The 21,420-nt window shown below is 54.2% G+C and overlaps 2 protein-coding genes across 5 annotated transcripts in view; one reads left to right on the forward strand and one right to left on the reverse strand.

The window, feature by feature from the left end:
- CUX2 (cut like homeobox 2) overlaps window positions 1–10,220 on the reverse strand; it is a 68,657-nt gene extending 58,437 nt beyond the window's left edge. Inside the window, exon 1 of one of the 4 annotated variants that reach the window (XM_032705891.1) lies at window positions 10,134–10,220. Coding sequence is in view for 1 of the 4 variants with exons in the window: in XM_032705894.1 (XP_032561785.1) it covers window positions 8,893–8,934 (42 nt within the window). In the remaining 3 variants the exon portion in view is untranslated. Of the gene's footprint in view, window positions 1–8,093; window positions 8,125–8,892; window positions 8,953–10,133 lie in introns of those variants that run through there. The other 3 variants (XM_032705894.1, XM_032705889.1, XM_032705896.1) reach the window with 3 other exon arrangements.
- Window positions 10,221–17,126: 6,906 nt separating this feature from the next.
- On the forward strand, window positions 17,127–21,208 carry MYL2 (myosin light chain 2). Its single transcript, XM_032705897.1, has 7 exons — window positions 17,127–17,297; window positions 18,189–18,278; window positions 18,891–18,966; window positions 19,795–19,899; window positions 20,618–20,693; window positions 20,783–20,831; window positions 20,959–21,208. Exons 1-7 carry the CDS (start codon window positions 17,184–17,186, stop codon window positions 21,055–21,057), a joined length of 609 nt encoding a protein of 202 aa, XP_032561788.1. The 5' UTR covers window positions 17,127–17,183; the 3' UTR covers window positions 21,058–21,208.
- Window positions 21,209–21,420: the final 212 nt, after the last annotated feature.

The following is a 21,420-nucleotide window of genomic DNA, read 5'->3' on the forward strand; positions in this document are numbered from 1 at the left end:
CTGCAAGGATTGTCTCACCACCATCCTCCTCCTCATGGTCAGGGCAGGCAGGCTCACCCAGCCCCGACCTCTGCTCCCTCCTCTCTACCTCATAATCACACTTGTGTGAAGCCGTTGCCGTACATAAGGAAGAGAGAAAACATCCTTGGAGAGCCTCACAATCAGACAATTTTTAAGATCATGGAGCATTAAACCATTCCCAATAGGGTTTACTAATCAAACAGCCAAATCCTTCATAACCAACCAATCCCTACAGAGCAATTAAATCCTTCCCCTTTAAAACACTTGGCACGCCGTCTGGGGAGAAAAAGAAAAATTTGCAAAATTCATTTGATAAATTAACCAGGGAAAAGAAAGAAGTGAATCAAGCTTTGTTCTTTTCATTTTTTTTAATTATGGAATTCACAATGCCTGAATAATGTTTAATAAGAACTATGAAAATTCCTAACAGTATTACAACACAACACAAAAGAATTAACCTGGTTACCGTGAAAAATTGCATATTTAATTAAGAACAGAGAGTTCAAAACTATCCAGAGATTTCAAAAGTACCGTTGCCTAAGGGGCTAAATTACACGCTCGCAGTGCTGCTAACAGGGCTGGAGCGCGCAATCATTACCCAAGTGTCCCCATTAAGTGACAATGGGCAGATGACATCAAATTCATTTCAAAAGCAACAGGAATTGAAGCATTCGCTTGGGTAGTGGAAAGGAAAGCGACTACCCTGCTGGTATAAACCAGACCCCTTGTTGATAAAGGCAATAATTAAAGAATAATGTTAATTAGCTGCTTTTATTCGAAAGAAAAGTGCAGTGGCAGGAGACGGTACCTCTGCGGCATGTGCCGAGCGGAGAGTGGAGCGGGGAAGCTGCTGGCCTGGGACGTCTGGACACGTGCTGGAGCCATGCCCAGGGCAGAGTCCTGTTGGCCTCAGGCACCCGCTGGCTCAGCCAGCCCTCAGCTCTACCAGGGATGGGGTTGGGAAGAGTTTGGAGGTGCTTGGGATCAGCAGAGAACACCCCATCACTGGCCCCAGAGAAAGGGAACTGGAGTGGCACAGCCAGAGCATCCCACTCCAGCACAACAAATGTGACATCAGCAACCACTCAGGGGAGAGACCTCATAAACTGACAGAATCATGGAATATCCTGAGTTGAAAGTGATCCACAAGGATCATCAAGTCCAGCTCCTGGCCCTGCCCAGGACACCCCAACAATCCCACCCTGTCCCTGAGAGCGCTGTCCAAACGCTCCTCAGGGCTGTGACCATTCCCTGGGGAACCTGTTCAGTGCCCCACCACCCTCTGGGGGAAGAACCTTTTCCTGAGACCCAAGCTAACCCTCCCCTGGAGAGAATTCACCCCCCCCATCCTGGGGGGTACAGGGAGAGCTACAGCACTGGGGGTCCCAACAGCCTTCCTCCTGGAGGACACCATCCTCTCCATCACCCCATCCCAGCCACTGTGCTGGGCATCACGAGGGGCTTTTAGCAACACTACTCACCCAAAACAGAGCCAAGAAACTGGGAGGACAAGAAGGATAATAATTACCCAGCTCCCAGGGATGCAGCAATGTTTGTGCACCACTCCGAGAGCCGCAGACGGAGGCAGCTCTCCCGGTTGGAGTGATTAATAAGGAATAAATGTCCTCTGCAGCCAGGCTGAGCAATAACAGCCTGGCTCTGGCTCCGTGCTTACAGCACACATTACAAGCCCCGCTGCCAGCGCCAGGTAATACTTTATTATGTTATCCCGACGGAAGAAAACAAAGGATGCTCGAGGTCCTGACTTTGGTGTAAAAACCACGGGAGCGTTACCAGAGGCAACGGCAGCGTGCTCAGAGCGGCTGACGCACGGCACAGCTCCCACCAGAGGAATATTTACACGGGGTTCAAATTGGTTATTTACTTTTTTAGGAATCCTTGTTGCAGGAGACCTGGCTGGCACAGACACGCCGAGCCGTTTAATATTAAAGCGGCCCCGCCATCACCACGAGTCGCTGAAACCACAGCGAAGTCAATGCCCGGGGGGGCTGCTGCAGCTTTGGGGAAACCACTGAGGGCCACAACTAACTAGTCCAAAAACCAATTAAACAGCAAGGCCATAGTAAAGAGTAAAAGGTACTGAAACCGTTTTGGAAGGAGCTGTTGGCGTGTCCAGGGAAGCTCAGCTTAAAAAAAGCCACTGACTGTGGGAATATTGAATATTGCAAAGCAGGGCTTGGGCAGACACGACCAAAATAATTCATATTAAATATGTAGATGAGGTTGAAGGAGACCATCATCACACACTGACGGGGATCCTGACTGCAGACCTGGGGTGAGCAGTTGTTGTGCCCCATCATCTGAGGCTCCCTCTCCATCCAGAGTTGGGATCTGTGAGCACCAGACAGGGTCAACCCGGGATAGGGACTGCTGCTGTGCCCCTGCACATTAAAAGCACTCTGGCTCATAATGAGCACTCCAGACTTCATGCTATCCTAGCTTTTTGGGTAGATTTGCTGATGACCCCCCACACCATGCTGATTTTGAGAGCCAGCTCTTCACTGAGAGTCTGGACCTCCTGGTAGAGATGCCCCCTGAGATCCCCTGCATAGGAACACAAACCATATATGCAACCCTTCTGAGGGGCCTGTGCTGCAGGAGATGATGGACCAGCCCAAAGCCACACACTCAGGGCATGGGCACAACCCTCACAATGCTGCCAGACCCCTTTTTGGGGTGATTCACCCCCATGTGCTGCTTTGCAAAAATACTCCATCCCTTGTGCCCCAGGAACAGGGAAACTGAGGCACAAAGGCATCGCCCAGGGCAGCAAGTGGGTGCTGGGACAGAGCCCAGCCCAGTGCAGAGTGTCACAGCTGTCCCACTTCAACCCAATCCAGAGATTTCATAGAATCATGGAATGGTTTGGGCTGGAAAGGACCTCAAAACTCATTTAGTCCCACTCCCTGCCAGGGGCAGGGACATCTTCCACTATCCCAGGTTGCTCCAAGACCTGTCTAATCTGGTCTTGGACACTTCCAGGGACAGGGCAGTCACAGCTTCACCACCCTCCCAGGGAGGAATTTCTTCCCAATATTTAATCTAAATCTACCTTATTTCAGTTTAAAGCCATCCCCTCTAGTCCTGTCACTCCATGTCCTTGTCCAAAGTCCTTCTCCAGCTCTCTTGGAGTCCCTTTAGGCACTGAAAGGTGTTCTAAGGTCTCCCTGGAGTCTTCTCCAGGCACCTGTGATGGGGAAGGGGACACAATCCCATTATTTCACAGGGGGCTGGAGACAGGAATGTTGAGTTTTAATCCTCCCAGAGAAAAACCCAATGCCCCATGCTCAGCTCCTTCCTCCCCACTCACTGAGCCCTGAGATGATGGGGTGAGGCACCCACAGATCCCACTCCCCCCAAAACCAAGCAAGGAGAGTGGGAATCATAGCACAGCAGGGGGCCAAATCCTTCCTCCCAGGTTTTGCTGTCTTGGAAAAATACACCGAAAGCTGCAGGAAAATACGCACCACCAAAAAAAAAAAAAAAAAAGGTAATCAAAGAAAACTCAGTCACAGATCCTGTGGCAACACACAGGAGAAAGTGTTACAGAAGGGGAAAACTTTTTAATAAAGTCTACAAGTATATATTCCTCCTTTATCAACCTCAAGATTTATTGACCCAAGGAGCCATATTGACTGAATAAATCTTGATAATGACCCCAGCAGAAGTCAATACCTGCTTATTATCTCCCAAGTTGGGGAATTACATCTTTCGGTAATAGGAGCAGGATGGTACAAAATGTTCTGAGAAACTTCAGCCAGGCTTTTTGGGGGGAATGGATGTCTCTAATGTGCCTTTTCCAATCTGAGAGGGAACGTGTTACACCATCAATACAGCAGGGGAGCCGTGGTGTGGTTTCTGTCTCGAGGCCTGGTGAGGGGGGAGCACAAACCGTCGCTTCCCAATCCTAAATTAATTCCATTTCAAGGCCTGCTGAGGAGCAGGATGCTGCAGCTCCCCATTGCCCTCCCTCCCCGCATACAATGGCCCTGTAATTTCAATTTGCCGTGTTGTGTTGGCAGGTCCCAGGATAATTCCCTGAAATTTGGGATGTGGGATTTCCTGCAGCCAGGGATGTAGCTCCATGACTACGCCAGCACCCAAGGGAGGAGGGAAGCAGCAACATCATCATCTCATGGGACACAGAGACTCCTCTGAGAACCAAAATACACTGATTTTCTTCAACCAGCAAAACCAGGGAGAGAAAATAGGGGAGCAGACGGGTCCCTTGACCCCCAAATCTATAGGCAAGCAAAGCCTCCTGCATTTAAAGATGGTGCTTCTTTAGCCAACAGTCAAATTCCATTGAGCAGAGAAAACAGGAGCCCTGGGACTAGCACACACAACAACTTGCCTGTATTTTCATTTCAAGTCTCTGCAGACAGAAAGAAAAATTAACTGAAGGGAGCAGCTCCTGAGCCAACATATGGAGGGAGACGAATCACGAGCTCCGTGCGCTCCGCTGAGGTTCTCTGGTTAAGCAAGTGCCTCCTAAAGGACTCACAGGCTGGGAGTGTACTGCCTGCTTAATCTGGTCATAAATAATAATTCAGATCACCAAACCCTTTAACATTCTGCTCCACCTGCAGCACAGAGGCCCTGCTGAGCCCTGCCAAACTCACGGCTTGAGGCAGCGGGAGGTGATGCTGCAGCCCTGGGAGCCCAAGGAAACGGCTCCCTGCTCACCACCATCGATGCAAGAAGCACCCCATGAGCCTCCCTCCACACTTTCCCTATGTCAGTGAGCACAGCAACCCCAAGAGCTCCACTCACTGTCCCATACTCATCTCCAAGCTGGAAAACCCACCGGGAGATGGCACAGCTCAGACTCTTCCCTCCAGTCCCACAAAAATCAAATTATATTTCCATCCCTGTCCCCTATTTGCCTCTTGGCCACAATCCCTTTCCCCCCCCCCCTTCCAAGGCCATAGAGACAATCCACTAAACTGGATCAGGAGGCCAGCGCATACATCTCTAATGGGCTGCAGCACGCACACAATTAATTAATGGATTTATTAATTAGGGAAGAAGTCACTCTTCGGGCTGGAATTGGGGTCACCAGTTTCTAAAGTGAGAGCTGTGGAGCTAAAGATAAACTCTAATTTTCTGCAGCTCTTCTTGTCTGGCAGTGTCTCAATTATTCAGCCACAAGAAAAAAAAAAATCAAATTTCAGTTCAGGAACTTCACGGTCCGACTTTCTGGCGCCGCTCAACACAGACCCCACAGCAGGTGGGACCAGAAACGCGGCCCTTCTCCTTCTTCCCTTCACATATGAATTGGAAATAGTAGAAATACCAAGCATTCACTTCTAATGAAGGATTTGGGGGATGTGGGATGGATGCTGCACCTCAGCCTGTCCCAAGGAGGGAGCTGTGGTGGAGGAAGGGGACACTGAAGTGGTCAACGACAATGAAGTTCAGAGACACACGAGTCCTCCAGCCACCAAGGTTTGAACTTGCTGATGCTGCAGCATCAGCTACATCCCAGAACCATCAATCTCTAAGGAAACAGAGCTCCTGGGTGAGGGAAAGAAATATCTCCAGTGTTCCTATCAACAGACAGGCTACAGAGGCCAACCACAGCAGGAGACAGCAGAGAATCCACATAAAGAGCACCATCATGAATGTCCTGGTCATTGGGAACCTCTCAAGAGGAGCACTCAACTATCAGACCACAGACAACCCAACCATGAGACAGGCATCTGCCAGAACAGCTTCATTAGTGCCACTGCTCCCAAATTCCTATTAATTGGTTAAACCAGATGATTCTGCAGCCAACACTCCCCACGCCCCGATGCACCGGGAGCAGCTGGAGCCACTGGAAAGCCAAAAACACATTCTCAACCTCCCAACCTGGCTTCTCAGCCAGCCCCAGGCACAGGCTGCACTTCCACAAACCCTGAGAATTCAGTTTGGAAAAACAAAATCCCCCGAGATGGGGGCACCCAGAGCTCCCTTGGGCTCCCCCTCTCTTTCCCTCAGGTACCATCCCACCCTCCAGCAGGGATGAGGACAGATAGTGTTGGGTGCTGGAGATGCTGGAGGAATCTAGAAGGTCCCACCAGTCTCTCTTTAAAAGCCCTAAAAACACACGGCACCCAGAGAATTTGCAGAGGTGAAGCTCCCCAGAAGCACCTCAGCCTCCCCCCAAGGTTATCCTGCTGCTCCACAAGAATGCAGTTAAGTTTATTAGTCCAAGCTCCAGGAATTAAGCTCCAGCCAAGAGGACTGATAGCTTATTTACTGCTGTCGTCTATATAAAGCAGAATTTTGACACATTGTTAAATGATGCACATTTAGATAAGTCAAGCTGTCATATCATTTAATGGATGTCTAAACTCCCTCTGCAGCTGATATGTAAAATTTATGCACTTCAGAATATCATAAGGTTATAATATTTTAATCACATCCACAGTTGTGTGGGGTTTTTTTTTGCCTCCCCTAAACTTTAAACAGCAAAAACATTTCATCAACCAGACCACGCTCCACAGGCTCCCGGCTCACCACCATCCGGCAGAGCCGCCGCCGCCGAAGTTTGTGCCCAACTCCAGCACAGGGAGAACATTTGCATTCCCGGGAAATAAAACTAAGAACATTTTATTTGACAAACCAAAGGCTGGAGCCGTGTAGCCAGAGCTCATCTGCATAATGAGATGTGAAGACATTTATAAAAGATGGCTCTAATCGCTCTCACTCGCCGTTGTATTTATTATCCCAAACCAGCAGCTCGCAGCTCTTCCCATTTTTTTTTTTGCTGTTTTACCACGGAACGGGTTGGATTCAAGCAGCACACGGAGCACGGAATCCATACGGCGCTACCCGGAACGCAATAAACCCCCAGCAAATTAAAACCCAAAAAAACCCATGAAGGTATGAATCCCACTCTGACTATTACACACAAGAAAGCTGTAAAAAAATACTGCATTAGTAATGTACACAATAAACCAATCTCATAACCCGGTGAAATACGTCTGGCATTATCTTTGATGGAATTTTATCTCTTCTCATTTCCGCGACTCTCTGCCGTAAAAGGGCTCAGCGCCGTTTCGATCCGAGCGCTGCCGAGTAGCACATTATCCCTGTGTTTTCCATATGCCCACCATTCATCAGGGCGGCTCAAACTCTGCCATTCCCGGCCAGCCCCAGGCCACCAGAGCTGCTCAGACACATCCATTAAAAAGGAATGGGGGGAAAAAAAAAAAAAAAAGGAAAAAGCTCTTGGAAGAATATAAATGGATTGTTTTCCTTCCTTTTTTTTTTTTGATTCTTGTTTTCAAATTTTTTTTTAATTTTATTTTTTTATGGAGGGCATTAGGCCAAGCTGCCACAAGGTCACCTTTCCCACCGTGATCCCGGCGAGGCGGCAGAACTGCTGCCTGGACAGGAGTCAGCCCTCACTGCTCCCTCTCCAGCTCCGCACCCATCCACAGCCCCCGGCAGGCTGGGAAAAGAGAGCTGCCACCTCCCAGCCCACCTCTCCCTCCGGCAAAGTTCACCCCTGAGAGACCCACGGCAAAGTAGCTGCCAATATTTATCTTTAAATAAAGGTCTGGGCGCACCCAGGAAAAGTCATTAGCGCGATTTAGCGGGGAACGCTTTTGTATCCGAAGCGCTTAGAGCCGTAATCCCTTCCCTTCCACAAAGCCAGAGCGGAGCAGGCATGGCAAAACCACCGGCCGTGGTACCTGCGGTACTTTCGGGTCGCGCAGCGCAGACGCGGCACATAATCTGCTTAAAAGCCAAAATGTATTAAATGCTGGAACTGTTGATCCAGTACCGGAGCCCCATAAATCGCATCGCAATTTGTTTACTCCCCTCCGAAGCATGCTGCATTTTAAACTCCGGAATATCCTACAGGGATAAACCCGTTTAATATCCATGGAAATGAGCGTTTCGGCTGTTGTAGCGGCTCCAGGTTGGGTTTCATCCCATTATGTTGCGAGGGCCATTGTGTTAATTATCCGCCTCCTGTTTAAGGTGCGCATTTAAGGTCACAAACTGTCAGCAGCCCACGGCCAACCTTCCCCCGCACACGGTAACAAAGGACTTACCGGGAATTTCACAGACCGAGGGTACCACGGTGGGATACGGCGGCCGTGACCTGCCCGGAGCCACAAAGGAGCTGCCGCCCCCCCGCCGCATCCATCCCCGGCCCGAGCAGCACCGCCTGGCACCGACCGCCTTCCCGGCGCTCAGGGCTGGCCGAGCCGCCGCACCGGCCCCGCACACCGGCCCTGGATAACAATGGGAGGGCGGCGGGGCTCCGGGCAGCCCCGCTCCGCCATCCCCGCATCCATCACCGCACCCGCGAGGCTCTGCCCGCCCCGCGCGCACCGGGGGACGCGGGGACCGGGCTGCGGGGGGCACCGGGGACACTTGGCAGCCCGCGGGCACCTGCGGCTCCGCTCGGCGGGCGGGGACCGCCACAAACTTGGCGGGGCGGCGCGGGGGACCGCGCTCCCCGCAACTTCATCCCGCGCAACTTCCCTCCCTCCCTCCTCTTCCTCCCTCCCTCCCGCCGGGGCGGAGCGGCGGCCGCCCCCCGGCCCCGCTGTCACCTCGGGGGCGGCGGGGCGGGGGCCGGGGCTCCATCGCGGCTCCATCGCCGCTAGCGCTGCTCCATGTTCCCGGGCGGCGCCGAACAAAGAGCGGCGGCGGCGGGGGATCAATTTCTGATACCTATCGATGGGGAAGGGCGGGCGGAGGGAGGGGGGCGGGCGCGGGGGGGGGGGGAGAGAGAGGGAGGGAGGGAGGGATGGGGGCGGCCGCCCGGATCACCCCCCCCCTTCCCCTCCATCCTCTCGCTCCCTCCCGCCCGCCGCCAGCCCCGCGCCCGCCGCCGCCACCGACCTGGAGCCGGCGGACATCAAACCGTGTCCGGTATCGACACATCGATCCCACCTCGGCGGCCATCTTGGGGGAGCCCGGTGGCGCGGAGGGGGCGCGGAGCCGCGCGGACCCGGGGGGGGTCTGCCCGCCTGCCCGCCCGCCCCCACCGGGGACGGCCCCGCGCTGGGGAGGGAGGGGGAACCCCCCCGGTCCACCCCCCTTCCCCTCGGGACCACCCCTTTCCCCCCCGATCCACCCCTCTCCCCACCGGGACCACCCCCGAGCATCGCCCCCCGTCACTCCAGGACCAACCCCCCCCACATCCGTGAGTCTCCGTGCGGGGAAGGGTCGCGGAGCCAGCCGGGTGATGGTGGGTTTTTTCCCCAGCCCAATCGAGGTTTTTAGCTGGAAAATCGCCAGCCGGAAGCTGCCGGTTAAACTTTTCCAGGGTTTTTTTGGTTTGTTTTTTTTTTTTTTTCCCCTAACCTGACCCATCCAGCATCTTTGACCTGCCGGGAATGGCTACAGCAAACACGCTCTGAGCGCTCCGCGGCCAGAAACACCCCGGGTTCAGAAACACGCCGAGTTCAGGCTGGTTTAGGGCTGCATTTTTAAATTTTTCAGTACAGTGGGCTCTGAGGAATCCAAACAACTTCAGCAGAGAAACAGAGCCCACCCAGCAGCACCTGTACCTGGAATTCCCACTCTGCTTCCCCACCGCAGGAAAAGAACTTTACAGTTTCAGTCCCAAGTTGTCCCATAGCCTGTTGCACTGATCACCCCGACACCCAAAGGGCTTGGACAATCAATTCCCAATCCCCTGGGTAAGCGGTAACCCTTCAGCAGAGCCGTGTTTGCACTTGAGGGACCCCAACCCCGCTGACTGTGACTCGTTTTTGAGCAGAAAAGGACGGAGCTGCCCCTCGGGTCCCTTTTGCAGGCGGGTATTTGCAGAACAAGCAAGTGCGGCGGTTTAATATTCCTGCCAAGGAGCAGGTAACACCCCGGGCTGCTGTGCAGACACGTGCGCGTCTCTGCTCGTGGAGGAGCTCAGGGGCTCCTCCCAGGCTGGGACACAAATCCACATGCCAGCTCCCCTCCCCAAGACAAGCTCATTCCCCACCACCACCTCACAGAGGGGGATACAATCCTGAAGTGTTCCCAGGGGTTCACAAGCTGCTTTGCCTCCACAACTGCAGAGGGGATGAGGGCAGCGAGCAGCAGCCACCATGTTCACCACTGTCCTGCTCCCCCTCTCTTACCTGTCACCTTTTGATCCCTGTACTCCAAAGGGCTGGAGGGAGCATGGACACCAGCAAATCCAGACATGCTCCTGCAGTGGTCACTCATAGTCCTTCACTGTTCCCAAAGCTCTCAGGTCCTTTTGGTGCAGCAGATCCTGCAGTGCTGAAGCCTCTCTCTGCATGTAGTTGGGGAAGAAACAGTCCCTCACTGCCCAGATAAATTCCTGTTGCTATTCCCTGCATTTTGCAGGACTCTTGGGATTCCACTAAAAAGCACCATTTGAGTTCAGAAGACATCAAAGAAAAGGAACACTCTTCAAACTGCTCCCTGCTCTGCAGGTGCTTCCAATTGTCACAGGGACAGGTCTGCTCCTGGGCCAGGAAAACTGTCCAAAAGGGTAAGGCAGACACCCAAAGTGACCTTGGCCCCACTCTGTAGCACAAACAGCCAAGAAACGATCTTGTTCTTCTCATCTCTTCCACTCAGAGAAACTCAGGAGTCGCTCACGATCCCACAATTGCAAAACGCCTCAGGCAGAAGAACAGAGTTCAAAGAAAGGATTTGCAGGAGCAGAGGCAGTTTGTGTCAGAGAGAGCCTGGATGTTCCTGCAAGCCCTGTCAGCCTCTTCTTCACCTCCAGAGCTGGCTGCAGAAGGGATTCCCATGGCAGATCCTTCTCATGGTCCCACAACAAAAACATCCCCTTGGAACTGGGGGCCCCCAGATGAAAATGCTGAGCTGAAATTTCAACCCTGTTGGCATCAACAACAATTTTCACGGTGCTCTGAGACCCCAATCATGTGTGCTGCCCCTCCTTGGGGGCATCCAAGTCAAGCCTCCTGTCTTTGCTCAGGAAACCCAGGCACTATAAATAGATTTTCTTATCCCCACAATCAGGGAGTAGAAACCACTGGGAGTCGTTGAGGTTTGTAATGAGATTGGGGCTGCTGGTGGTACCAGGCAGCTGCTTCACCTCTGGCTTAATGAGGCTGTAATTAGCCAGGGGTGGGAGCACAGGCTGTGCAAGGGGAGATCCCACGTGGGAATTCATTTCCATCCCTCCCTCAGGGCCAGGGGGAGGTTTGCTTATAGATGGATGAGTATACCAGGTGGGATGGGTGGTCTTTGCTGGGGGTGAGCTGGTTTTTGCTCTTTGATGCAAACGTGTCCTCTCTGTGCCAGCAACAGGGATTGCCCGGTCTGTCCATGACCAAGATGCTCCAGGAATCTGCTGTTGGACCTCATCAGGACGGGTCCCAGGCAGGGAGACTTTCTCCTACGCCCACAAAGCTGATCTCACACCCATAAATCACCTCCCTGCTCTGCTGCCCAGGGAACAGAGGAGCCTGCTCATAAATCAGGAATAAAACTAACTTGGCATCTTTGGTGAGCAAATTAAATTGTGGGCTTTGGAGGAATGTTTCTGTTTGGCCGAATCATTAATAAATCAATGGAAGCCATAAGGAAGAGGAGAGGGACTGTGCCCTGTGCCACACAGAGAGCTGTGGGGTGGCACGAACAATCCCCATCCCTGTGTCCCCTCAGGCAGTGCACAGGGGCCCTGGAGCACCCCGGGGAGAGCAGGGGGACCCCGATCCTACACTCCCCCCCATGTAGGGCTCACCCACCCCAGGGGACGCTGCGAGGCGCAGGTTAATAAATCAGTTTGTTTCCAGCCCGGTTTGCTTTGTGCGCCTGACAATAGACCGTTGTAAATGGCAGCCCCTTGCCTCCTCTACTGAAAGGCTTTTAATTAAAATATGGAAGGGGCTTTTCTGTGTACTTTTAAAAAAAAAAAAAAAAAAGGAGATTTCAGCACACTCCCATTCCAATTCTAGGCGTTAATTTATTCCTGCCTTCCTGGCGTTTGTGATCCATGTCTTTGTGCAGTGGTCCAGCCCCATTAGGCAGTCGAGAGGCGATGCTGGGAGCAAGAGTCATGTGCCAGTAGGGCTGGAGAGCCAGTGGTGGTGAGGAGCCAGTGGTGATGGTGAAACAGTCGTGGTGGTGAACCAGTGGTGGTGGTGAGCCAGAAATGATGGTGAGCCATCAGTGACGTGAGCTCACTCAGTCGCCTTGTCCCAAGGTCGGGCAGAGGGACACCAGGAACCCCAGTGTGGGACAGTGGTGCCATCAGGGCAAGTGGGAATGTGTCAGGCCCTGGAACTGCCCAGGAGCTCAGGCCCAGCTTCAGCCCTGGGCACAGAGAAGAAAGACCCTCATGGGGATGCAGACAGCTGCTCCCAGAACTCTGTCCCCATCCCGTGCCGGGGAAGGCAGTGAAGCCCCTGCCAGCTGTCACTGAGCAGGTTTGGTCCTGGGGTTCCAGAAACCCTGGCAGGGGTCCTGCTGCCTCCCCCATGCCACCACTGTTTCGAGGGTCAGGTTTTTGCCTTCTCCAATGGGAAAGGCTGGGGCCGTGCCAGGGCACTGCCTTGCCCTCCAGCAGTGAAGTACGACCCATCCCAGTGTCTCCCACATCCTCACAAATAATTTAGAGTGTTCGATAGTCATGGATGCCTCATGCCTGGAAGTGTTCAAGGACAGGTTGGACGGAGCTTGGAGCAACCTGGGCTAGTGGAAGGTGTCCCTGCCCATGACAGGGGGGTTGGAACGGGATGGGGTCTTTAACAACCCAAACCATTCCGTGATAGCACAGAAGCCCATCACCACAGGTGATGGAGCTTCATGACCATCTGTCCTCTCCTTGCAGCCCCTCTCCCCCACCCCTTTGCCCCGATCCTTCCTCTCCCCCCATCCCTTTCCCCCCATCCCTCTCCTCTCTCCCCCGGGCCCGGGCAGCGCCCGCGCCGCGCCCGTTACAACGTCGCCACCTGGCGGCCAGCGCGGTAACTGCAGCGCGTCCCCGCGGGCCGGGCCGGGCTGAGGGCACACGGAGGGGACACGGAGGGGACACGACTGGTCACGGCGGGGACACCCCGAGGGGGACGCTCAGGGACATGGGGGGCACAGGAGTGCAGGGTGAGGCGCCTCGGGGGCACAGCACCCCTCCGTCTCCCCTCGGTGCCCGCGGGATATGTGTTGAGCTGTGCCTGGTCTCAGCCCTTGCTGCCCTCCAGGATGCGCAGGGAGGGTGCCACCGGCTGCCTTTCTACCACGGCTACTTCTTTCCAGGCACATGCTCCCTACAGTTAGCACATGCTTTTTAATTAATTTTCCTCTTTTAGTGCTTTGCCCAAATTATCTCTACTCCGGCACTGTTTGCGTGCGCTCAGTGGATAACGCTGCTATTTATGGCTTTCCCTGTCAGTGCTGTGGCTCGGGAGGCCAGGACAGAGACCTCTCCCCTGGGCTGCATCCTGTTGCCAATGCAGGGCACAGCCCTGGGACAGGCTAGGAGCTCAGGGGTGGGGAATCATCTGTCCTTGTCCCCATCCTCAGGCCACCCACTCCCTGGCTCTGTTTGGTGGGTGGCAGCTCTTCCCCAGACCCCTGGGCTGGACAAATCCTCCTGGCCACAACCACGGTGATATATCCTTCTGACGGAAAACAGAGCTGAATCAGGCAAAACTGCTGAATTAAATCTGTCTGGAAGAAGCTGTTAAACACGGAAACCTTCTGAACATGGGGATAAAATCCTCCGAAAGCTCCTGAGGATGCTGCCAGCAGAAAGGGGCTGTGGAGGGGTGTGATGAGCAAGGGAAGGATGTTTCCAATGCTCCACGCAGTGGGAACTGAGGTGCAGGGATGTGACAGAGGGCACAGAAGCCGACTGAGGCAGAGGAGATGAATTCCAGCCACCAGCCAGCACTGGGACACACAGGTCACCCCACGGCCCCCCTCAGTGAGGATGGGGTGACCACTACTGCCAGCTTCAAACTGCAGCTCTGAGCTGCACAGAAATCCATCCTTCTACCTTTAATGAGCTTTCTCCCTTTGAAAATAATCATTACCAATAAACAAATATAGCAGCCAGTGTATATAAGCATCAAATTAAGTAGCTACATGCATTTGTTATATTTGATATAGCCTTGTTAACTGAAATTCCTAGGTTTGGAATACGTATTGATTTCAGCAAACATATATTATTTTACTGTAAGTACCAACAGCCATTGTAGTTAATATACAACAGTTTAATTTAAAATGCATTAGTTTAATAAAAATGCATAAAACAGAAGGGAATTGCATTAGCTTCAATAAAAAATTCAATTTCATAAATATTATCCAGTGTTAAAATGCATTGATTTCCTGGGAAAATGTATTGGTCAGAGGTAATTTACATTGGTTTGGATGGGAACGTCCTGGTGTGTATACATATGTATTAGTTTAGTCAAATGTGTCTGATCACAGAAAAAAATATAGGTTGGAGCCAGGGATATTCGTAAGGAAATGGTGTGGAGTGAGCGGCAGCACAGGCTGGCTCTGGAGCATCCTGCCCCACTGGTGTGGCTGTGTCAGGGCCTGGACACCCCCAAACCAGCTCTGTGGATGCTCAGACTCGGGGACACCACGTTGCTGCCGGGATTCCCGGGACACAGGGAGCCCATTATCGGCCCCGGGCAGGACTTGGCTGGGGCGCAGGGACACGTCTGGCTCAGGCTGAGCACACGCCTGGCAGAGAGCGGGGGTTAATCAAATCCTTTTGACTCCGTTTTTTATCGAGCTCAAGAGGGGCTGGCCTATTAATTAGAAAGGCTTTTTCATGTAAAACACAGGCTCTTTTGCAGATAAGAAGGGACGATGCTTGATTCTGCCGTGGCACGGATACGTGTGTTATTCCCTGACATCCATTCACGGGCTGCAGCCACTTCCCACAGCTCTTTTGTTCACTACAGGGCTCCAGAGGCACATATGGACATGCAGACATATTTAAAGCACTCAGGTTTTCCTGGGTGCCAATAAGCCCCCTGATATCCACAGTGGGAAAAGGATACATACAATTCCTGGAGGTGCCTCTGTCCATAGGCTGGACCGGAATCCTCGTGGGGAGCAGGATCTGACCCATGCAGCACAGAGGATTGCAGCTGACAGCAAGAAGCGAGCAGTGGAGCAGAGGCACTGTCTTACAAATTTCAACAGAAATCCAGGCAGCCACCTGCACCCCATCCCATCCCAGATTTCTGTACCCCTTCGGCACCACCGACCCCTTAAAGCCCCCAGTCACCATCTCATCCCAATTACAACCTGGGCAACACTGGGGAGAGACCCAGGTCTGACCTCTTCCAGACTGGGCAGGCAGAAATGCTTATTCCCCAAAAAACTCATATTCTGGGAGATCTCCAAGGCTCCAGGAATGCCTCCTGCGCCTCCAGCCATGCCCAGCACGGACACGGAGCCGGGGACAGGAGCGCGCAGGCGGTGCCGGCGGCTCCATGGCCAACCAGTCCCGTTAAACCACCACACATCACTTCCCTGATGGTTATGGATTTTTCCTTAATGCCACAAATTAAGGTAATTGGGCTCGGCTGGCTGATGAATCCAGCTGAACTTGTCAGGAGGAGGGAGCGGCCGTGCTGAGATTGATCCCCCTCATCCCTGGCTGTGCCCGGGGCCGGTCCTGGCCCCAGCTCTGCCCCCACGGTTCTCTCCCTGCCCTTTTGCTCACACAGACCCCAAACCACACCCTGAAATCCCTTCCGTGAGTTGCAGCTCCATCCAGATGAGGCAATCATTCCGGGATCAGGAGTTTTCTCCTCTCCAGGCACTTTTCCCAACATGTTTCCCTGCTGCCTACAGAAATCCTCCCTGTAATGCCATCCTTGCTGGCTCGGCTGCGGCAGCCGGGCAGTGAGGTGAGACAGAGCAGCGAGTGCCAGGGATTAAACACGATATTTGTGTCCTCTGAGAGAACAAGGGCAGCGTCTGGGCAGAGCCTGGAGCTCTGGGGATCTGGTTTCACAGTCCCTTTTGTTCCCAGCCTTGTCCCAGACCTCCAACCTCCTCGGCATGCGGAGGGGACGATGCCAGGAGCGAGGCTGGCAGCCCCCTGTGCCAGCCACTGGGTCATGGCCATGCCAGGCACCACAGAGCTTGGGGGGCTGATGGGCATCGTTGGGCTGCCAGCACCATTCCCACCCCAGCATTCCCACTCATCCACCTCCAGCCTCATCGCGGGCAAGGCGAGAGAGAGGGGAGATGAATTAAACAGGCTAAAAACACTGAAGACAAAAGGGAACCACCAAATAGCCCAGTCCTGGCAGCCATCGATCCTGCTCCGTGAGAGCAGCTCACATGGAAGAGGTTTTGTGGGATTGCTGCCTGGCTGCTGTGAGTTCCATGGCTCCTGCTGCAGAAATGCAGCCTCTGGACAGGGCGGCTGTGCCACAGCCAGGGTGGCTGTGCCACGTCCAGCTGGTCAGTCATGGCATCCTGGCAGTGTGAGTGCCATCACTCCCAGGTGCTGCAGGATGTGTCCCTGGGACAGAGCCCGGGATGGGGAGAGTTAAATGTGTGTGTCTCTGGGACCAGGGTGAGCAAGTGTTTGGCTTAACTGGGTGACAGGTGCCTCAGTGGGGGGTGACGCTTGAGAGAGGAGCCCTTGGTGCCCAGAGCTAAGCATCCACCTCTGGCCTCATCCCAGACAGGGCTGCAGCAGGATGGTCCCTGTTCGGCCACAGACCAGGCAGCTGCTGCTGCTCTTGGAGCATCCCAAGCGAAGGCATTCCAGGTCAGGGGGGCTCCTCCACCTCCAGCAGCTGAGCAGAGCCCAGCTTTGCCGTGCCAGTGCTGCAATGGGGCACCAAGCATCCCAAAGATGCCTGGCAGGACCGAGGGAAAACTCCACAAGGCTTGCAGGATTGTAGCCGGGAGTCCCCTGGGGCCAGGCCCTCCCTGCATGTCCCAACAGAGGGGACAAGCCCGGCCCCAGCCCGAGTGACAAAGGCAGGTGGGGCTGCTCCCGTGCAGTCCGGGGTCAGCATCCCCAGGGTGGGAGCCGGGGGCCACCTGGCACTTGGTTAACCTTGAAACCCTCCCGGGCTCACATGTCACGTCAGCCGCTGACAACAACAAGCTGCTATTCCAGATTAGAGAGAGGGAGGGCCAGAGAAAGGCAGAGACAACAGGGTTGGGGGCGGCCAACTCACCTATTACAGCCAAAAGTGGGCATGGGGCTATTTTTAACCCAGAGGGGGGTGTATTTATTGTTTGAGCCGGGGGGGAGTGAGCGACTGCCTCCAGGACACCCCTCACTGCGACATTGGCAGCCCTGCAAGGCCATGGTGAGTACTGAGAGCCCAAAGCTCCAGTGGGGACAGAGAAAACCCACTAGATTTTCCGCCAGGATAGACTGAATGAGAAGGGAGTGATGGAGGCAACAGGGATCTGAGGGTCAAGGGTCCCTCCTGCCCTGGAAAGGGGGTGAGCAAACTGAGGAGCATCTGGCTGGATCAGCAGCACCCCATAGGGAACAGAGAGATATAACAGCAGAGCTTTCTAACTGGGGCAGACCTTTTGGGGGTCCAAATGCCATTTTGCTCCTTTCCCTTCCTCCATGCAGCGAGAGGAAGGGCAGTTGTGTCCCCCAAAGCCCTCCTGCTCTCCCCTCTCCTGGCAGACCCCCCCAGTGAGAGGGAACGGCTGCTGGAGCAGGCACTGGAATGAGGGATGATGGGCAGGGTGGGACAGTGAGGGGCTCTGTCCTTCACTCTTCTTTACAACAGACATTGAGCTGTTTCTGGTTGTTTCAAGCCTCAGTGCAGGAGAAGGCAGAATTTTTTATTAAGCAAATACTTTAATAAGTGCACAGCAGAGTGAGGAAGCACCTAATGACTACAGCCCTTGTGCAGCCTCAGCACCACTCCCAAAGCCGGGGTTCCAAGAGGGATATCTCGCCCTGGTGCCAAGCCTTTCACCTGTGACTGGGAGAAGTGATTTCCTACCTCATCTTTCCTTGAACATATTTGGCTAAATTCATCAGGAGCTGTAATTTAAGCAGGAATCTTAATGCCCCTCAGTATCCCAGGGCTGCATGGGGAAAGCAGCAAGCCCCCAGGGAAGAGAGTCCCAGCCCAGAGCTACCACGAAGAAGTCACGACTAAAGGCAATTTCATGCTTTTATTCCACCCCATAAAAAGCCAGTGAGTTAATGATACATCCTTGAACACCTGCAGGCTCCCAAGAAAGCCAAGAAGAGGATTGAAGGTGCTAATTCCAATGTCTTCTCCATGTTCGAGCAGGCCCAGATCCAGGAATTCAAAGAGGTAGGTGGGTTTGGTGGGAAGGACTGAGGGTCCTTGATGTGATATGACCTTCAGCTCTTTCCTTGGTGCTCTCGGATCAGGGACAGCTGGTTCTCAGCAAGAGGCAGCACACCCGGTTTTTTGGGTCGCTTTATTTTAAAAGTGAGAATAACAGCTCAGTGACGTTGTTAAATATGGCATTGCCTCCGAGCTTCCAAGGAACCTGCACCCCACAGAGCAGCAGGCAGCATCCTGGAGAGCCGGAGCACATCTCCCAGCTAACTCCCACCTGCAGTGCCAGGAGCTCTTACCCTTGCACAGCAGGCACTTGGTCCTGTGTAGATTCCAGTTCCAGGGATAACCGGACCCAGCTGGGGAGCTGATGATTCAGGCTGGCTTCTGTTATTGGTCTGCCACCGCCTGAGGCTGCAGGGACCAGGATTGCTGCTGGATTAGGGATTAGGGTGGGTTGTTGCTCTCTTCGCTGGGTGAGGACCCCCAGAGCCCCACCCTGGGAGGGCTCAAAGGGCCCTTGTCCCATCCAAGTTGAAGGGAGGAGGAGCAAAGTACTAAAGCCTTTGCAAAGGCCAACAATTCTCCCTCTCCCTGTGCTCCCTCCTCCTGTGCTTCCAGGCATTCACCATCATGGATCAGAACCGGGATGGCTTCATCGACAAGGCGGATCTGAGAGACACATTTGCTGCCCTCGGTGAGCCCCTGTTCAGCACCCTCCCCTCCCCAACAGCTTTGCCAACATTACACCTATTAGGTGATAAACGAGGGGGGACCCCCCCATGTAACCAAGCCCCCATCATTAACTGGACCTCCCATTTTGCCAAAACCCTCCTGATCCAAACCCAGGCCTGTTAGCCCGTGAGATTCCACATGGGTGACCCAGAGCAGCTCCCACAGCAGCGCTGGTTTATCCCATCAGTACTAGAGCCAGCTCCTGGATTACACTGAGCCAAATGCCTTTTCCCATGCTTAGAAGCACCTGGCTGTGCCCATCCCACGGCATCCCGGGGTGTGCAGGCATTAAGGGGATTTACGGGATCTGGGACAGACTGTGACATTGCGAGCTTGGCTCTCCCATCAGGGAGGTCACCATGAATCAGCAATGGGGCCAGGGAGTCCCAGGGACAACCCAGCCCCAGGAAAAAGGATGGAGGCATTCAGTCCCATTACCCTCTGGCACTGGAGACCAGAGGAAACCCCAGTGGTGGTGGTTTTGACCCAAAACACCTCCTGAGGAGGGCTGAAGCCTGCTGATCCTTGGGGCAGTGAGGGAAGGAAGCAGCACAGCATCCCTCTTTTCTGTGATCCTGGAGCCCAAGAAACCAGAGCTGGAGATGGTTCCCCCACCTCGCTCCTGCTACTGATGTTCCTTGTCAGAGCTGGCTCCCCAGGGATGTGCTGCTTCCCTCGGGTGGGGGGAAAACCCCCACAGGAAGAATCCCATAGTGTGTTTTAGCCCCCAGTACATAGAGCAGAGCAGCCAAACATGAACATGGAATTGTTCCAACACGGCTCTCCCCAGGGCGCCTGAATGTGAAAAATGAGGAGATCGATGAGATGATAAAGGAGGCCCCTGGACCGATCAACTTCACCGTGTTCCTCACCATGTTTGGGGAGAAACTCAAGGGTGAGTTTGGGGAGCTGGAGGGGTGGTCAGTGGGCACCCAGGGAGCTGGGGGGTGGTTGGTGGGCACCCACACCATCACCAACATCCTGTCCCACCTGGGCAAGCCACCCAGCTCCTGGGACTCCAAACCCTTCCAGGTGAGACCTGTCAAAGGCTCCTTGAAGGGTCCGAATCTCACTCCATCTCATACCCGTTGTGGGAGTATGAGATGGTCTCCATGCCTCAGTTTCCTCAGTCATTTACAAAACCCAAACAGCTGTGATGCTGCTGTCCCCACAGGAAGGGGGGGACAGGAGTTCTTGTAGTACCTCTGAGCATTCTGACACCAGCGGTGGCACCAATGGCCACCCTGGCTACCAGCCACACTCTGACCCATTATCCCATCCAGCTGCGCCCTGTATCATGTACTTTACCCAAGGAATGCAGCCTGCTGCAGATCTCCAGGAGGCTACAGGGCCCCAAGGGCTGAGCCTGGAGCTCTATAAATACACTCCAAAGATTAGATAAATGCCGGATGCCGGAGCGGTGGCGACACAGCCTGCTTTGTGCTCACACCACCATCCTGTGTCTGCTCCTTTACATGCCACCACCCGCACTCAAGTGTCCAGTTGCAGGGTCAGCATTCCTGCTGGGACCCTGCTTCCCCCTACGAAGGCTGGGGGAAGCAGGAGGATTCCTGCTTTGCCACCTCCAATGGCCATGACTGTGTCACCCGCAGGTGCCGACCCAGAGGAGACGATCCTGAACGCATTCAAGGTGTTTGATCCAGAGGGGAAAGGCCTGAAATCTGCCTAGTGAGTGCAGGGGTACCTGGGGCAGGGGGTGAGGAGGGGGTGTCCCCACCAAGACCTCCCCAGTGCTTACCACACTCTCTTGTTTGCAGCATCAAAGAAATGCTGATGACGCAGGGTGAGAGGTTTTCCCAGGAAGAGGTATGAGCTGCTTCCCACCCTCTGCCAGCCTCCCATGCCATTCATCCCAACACACCCCATCCCTTCTCCCAGCCCTGGTCCCAAACCCCTTCTGTGCCATATTTTCAACCTGGCTCTTCCCCGGCAGATCGACCAGATGTTTGCAGCCTTCCCTCCAGACATGTCAGGCAACCTGGATTACAAGAACCTGGTCCATGTCATCACGCACGGAGAAGAGAAGGACTAGACCACGCTCAGGGCTGGGGCTGCCACTGGGAGATCACCTCTCCTCAGATCACACGGGGTTTCCCTTTCCTCTTCCCCTGGAGAGGCATGTGCCTGGGAATTTGGCACAGGAATGGCATCCACATTAAACTGCCTTTTGGCAAGAGGATGCACCCGCTGGTATGAGCAGTGCTTGGGCATGTGTGGTGTGTCTGCATGGTGCGTCTGTGCCCCACAGGACCCCTCCCAGACCCCACTGCCCCCAGACTCCCAGCCCTACTGCACGTCACCCTCGTGTGCCCTCGAATCCCTCTGCCTTGCTGTCTCCCTGCTCCCACCCCACAGCCCATTCCACACTGGGCTCTGGCCATCCCATCTGGTCCCA

This window comes from Chiroxiphia lanceolata, chromosome 18 (assembly GCF_009829145.1).
Source record: "Chiroxiphia lanceolata isolate bChiLan1 chromosome 18, bChiLan1.pri, whole genome shotgun sequence".
Classification (NCBI taxonomy): domain Eukaryota; kingdom Metazoa; phylum Chordata; class Aves; order Passeriformes; family Pipridae; genus Chiroxiphia; species Chiroxiphia lanceolata.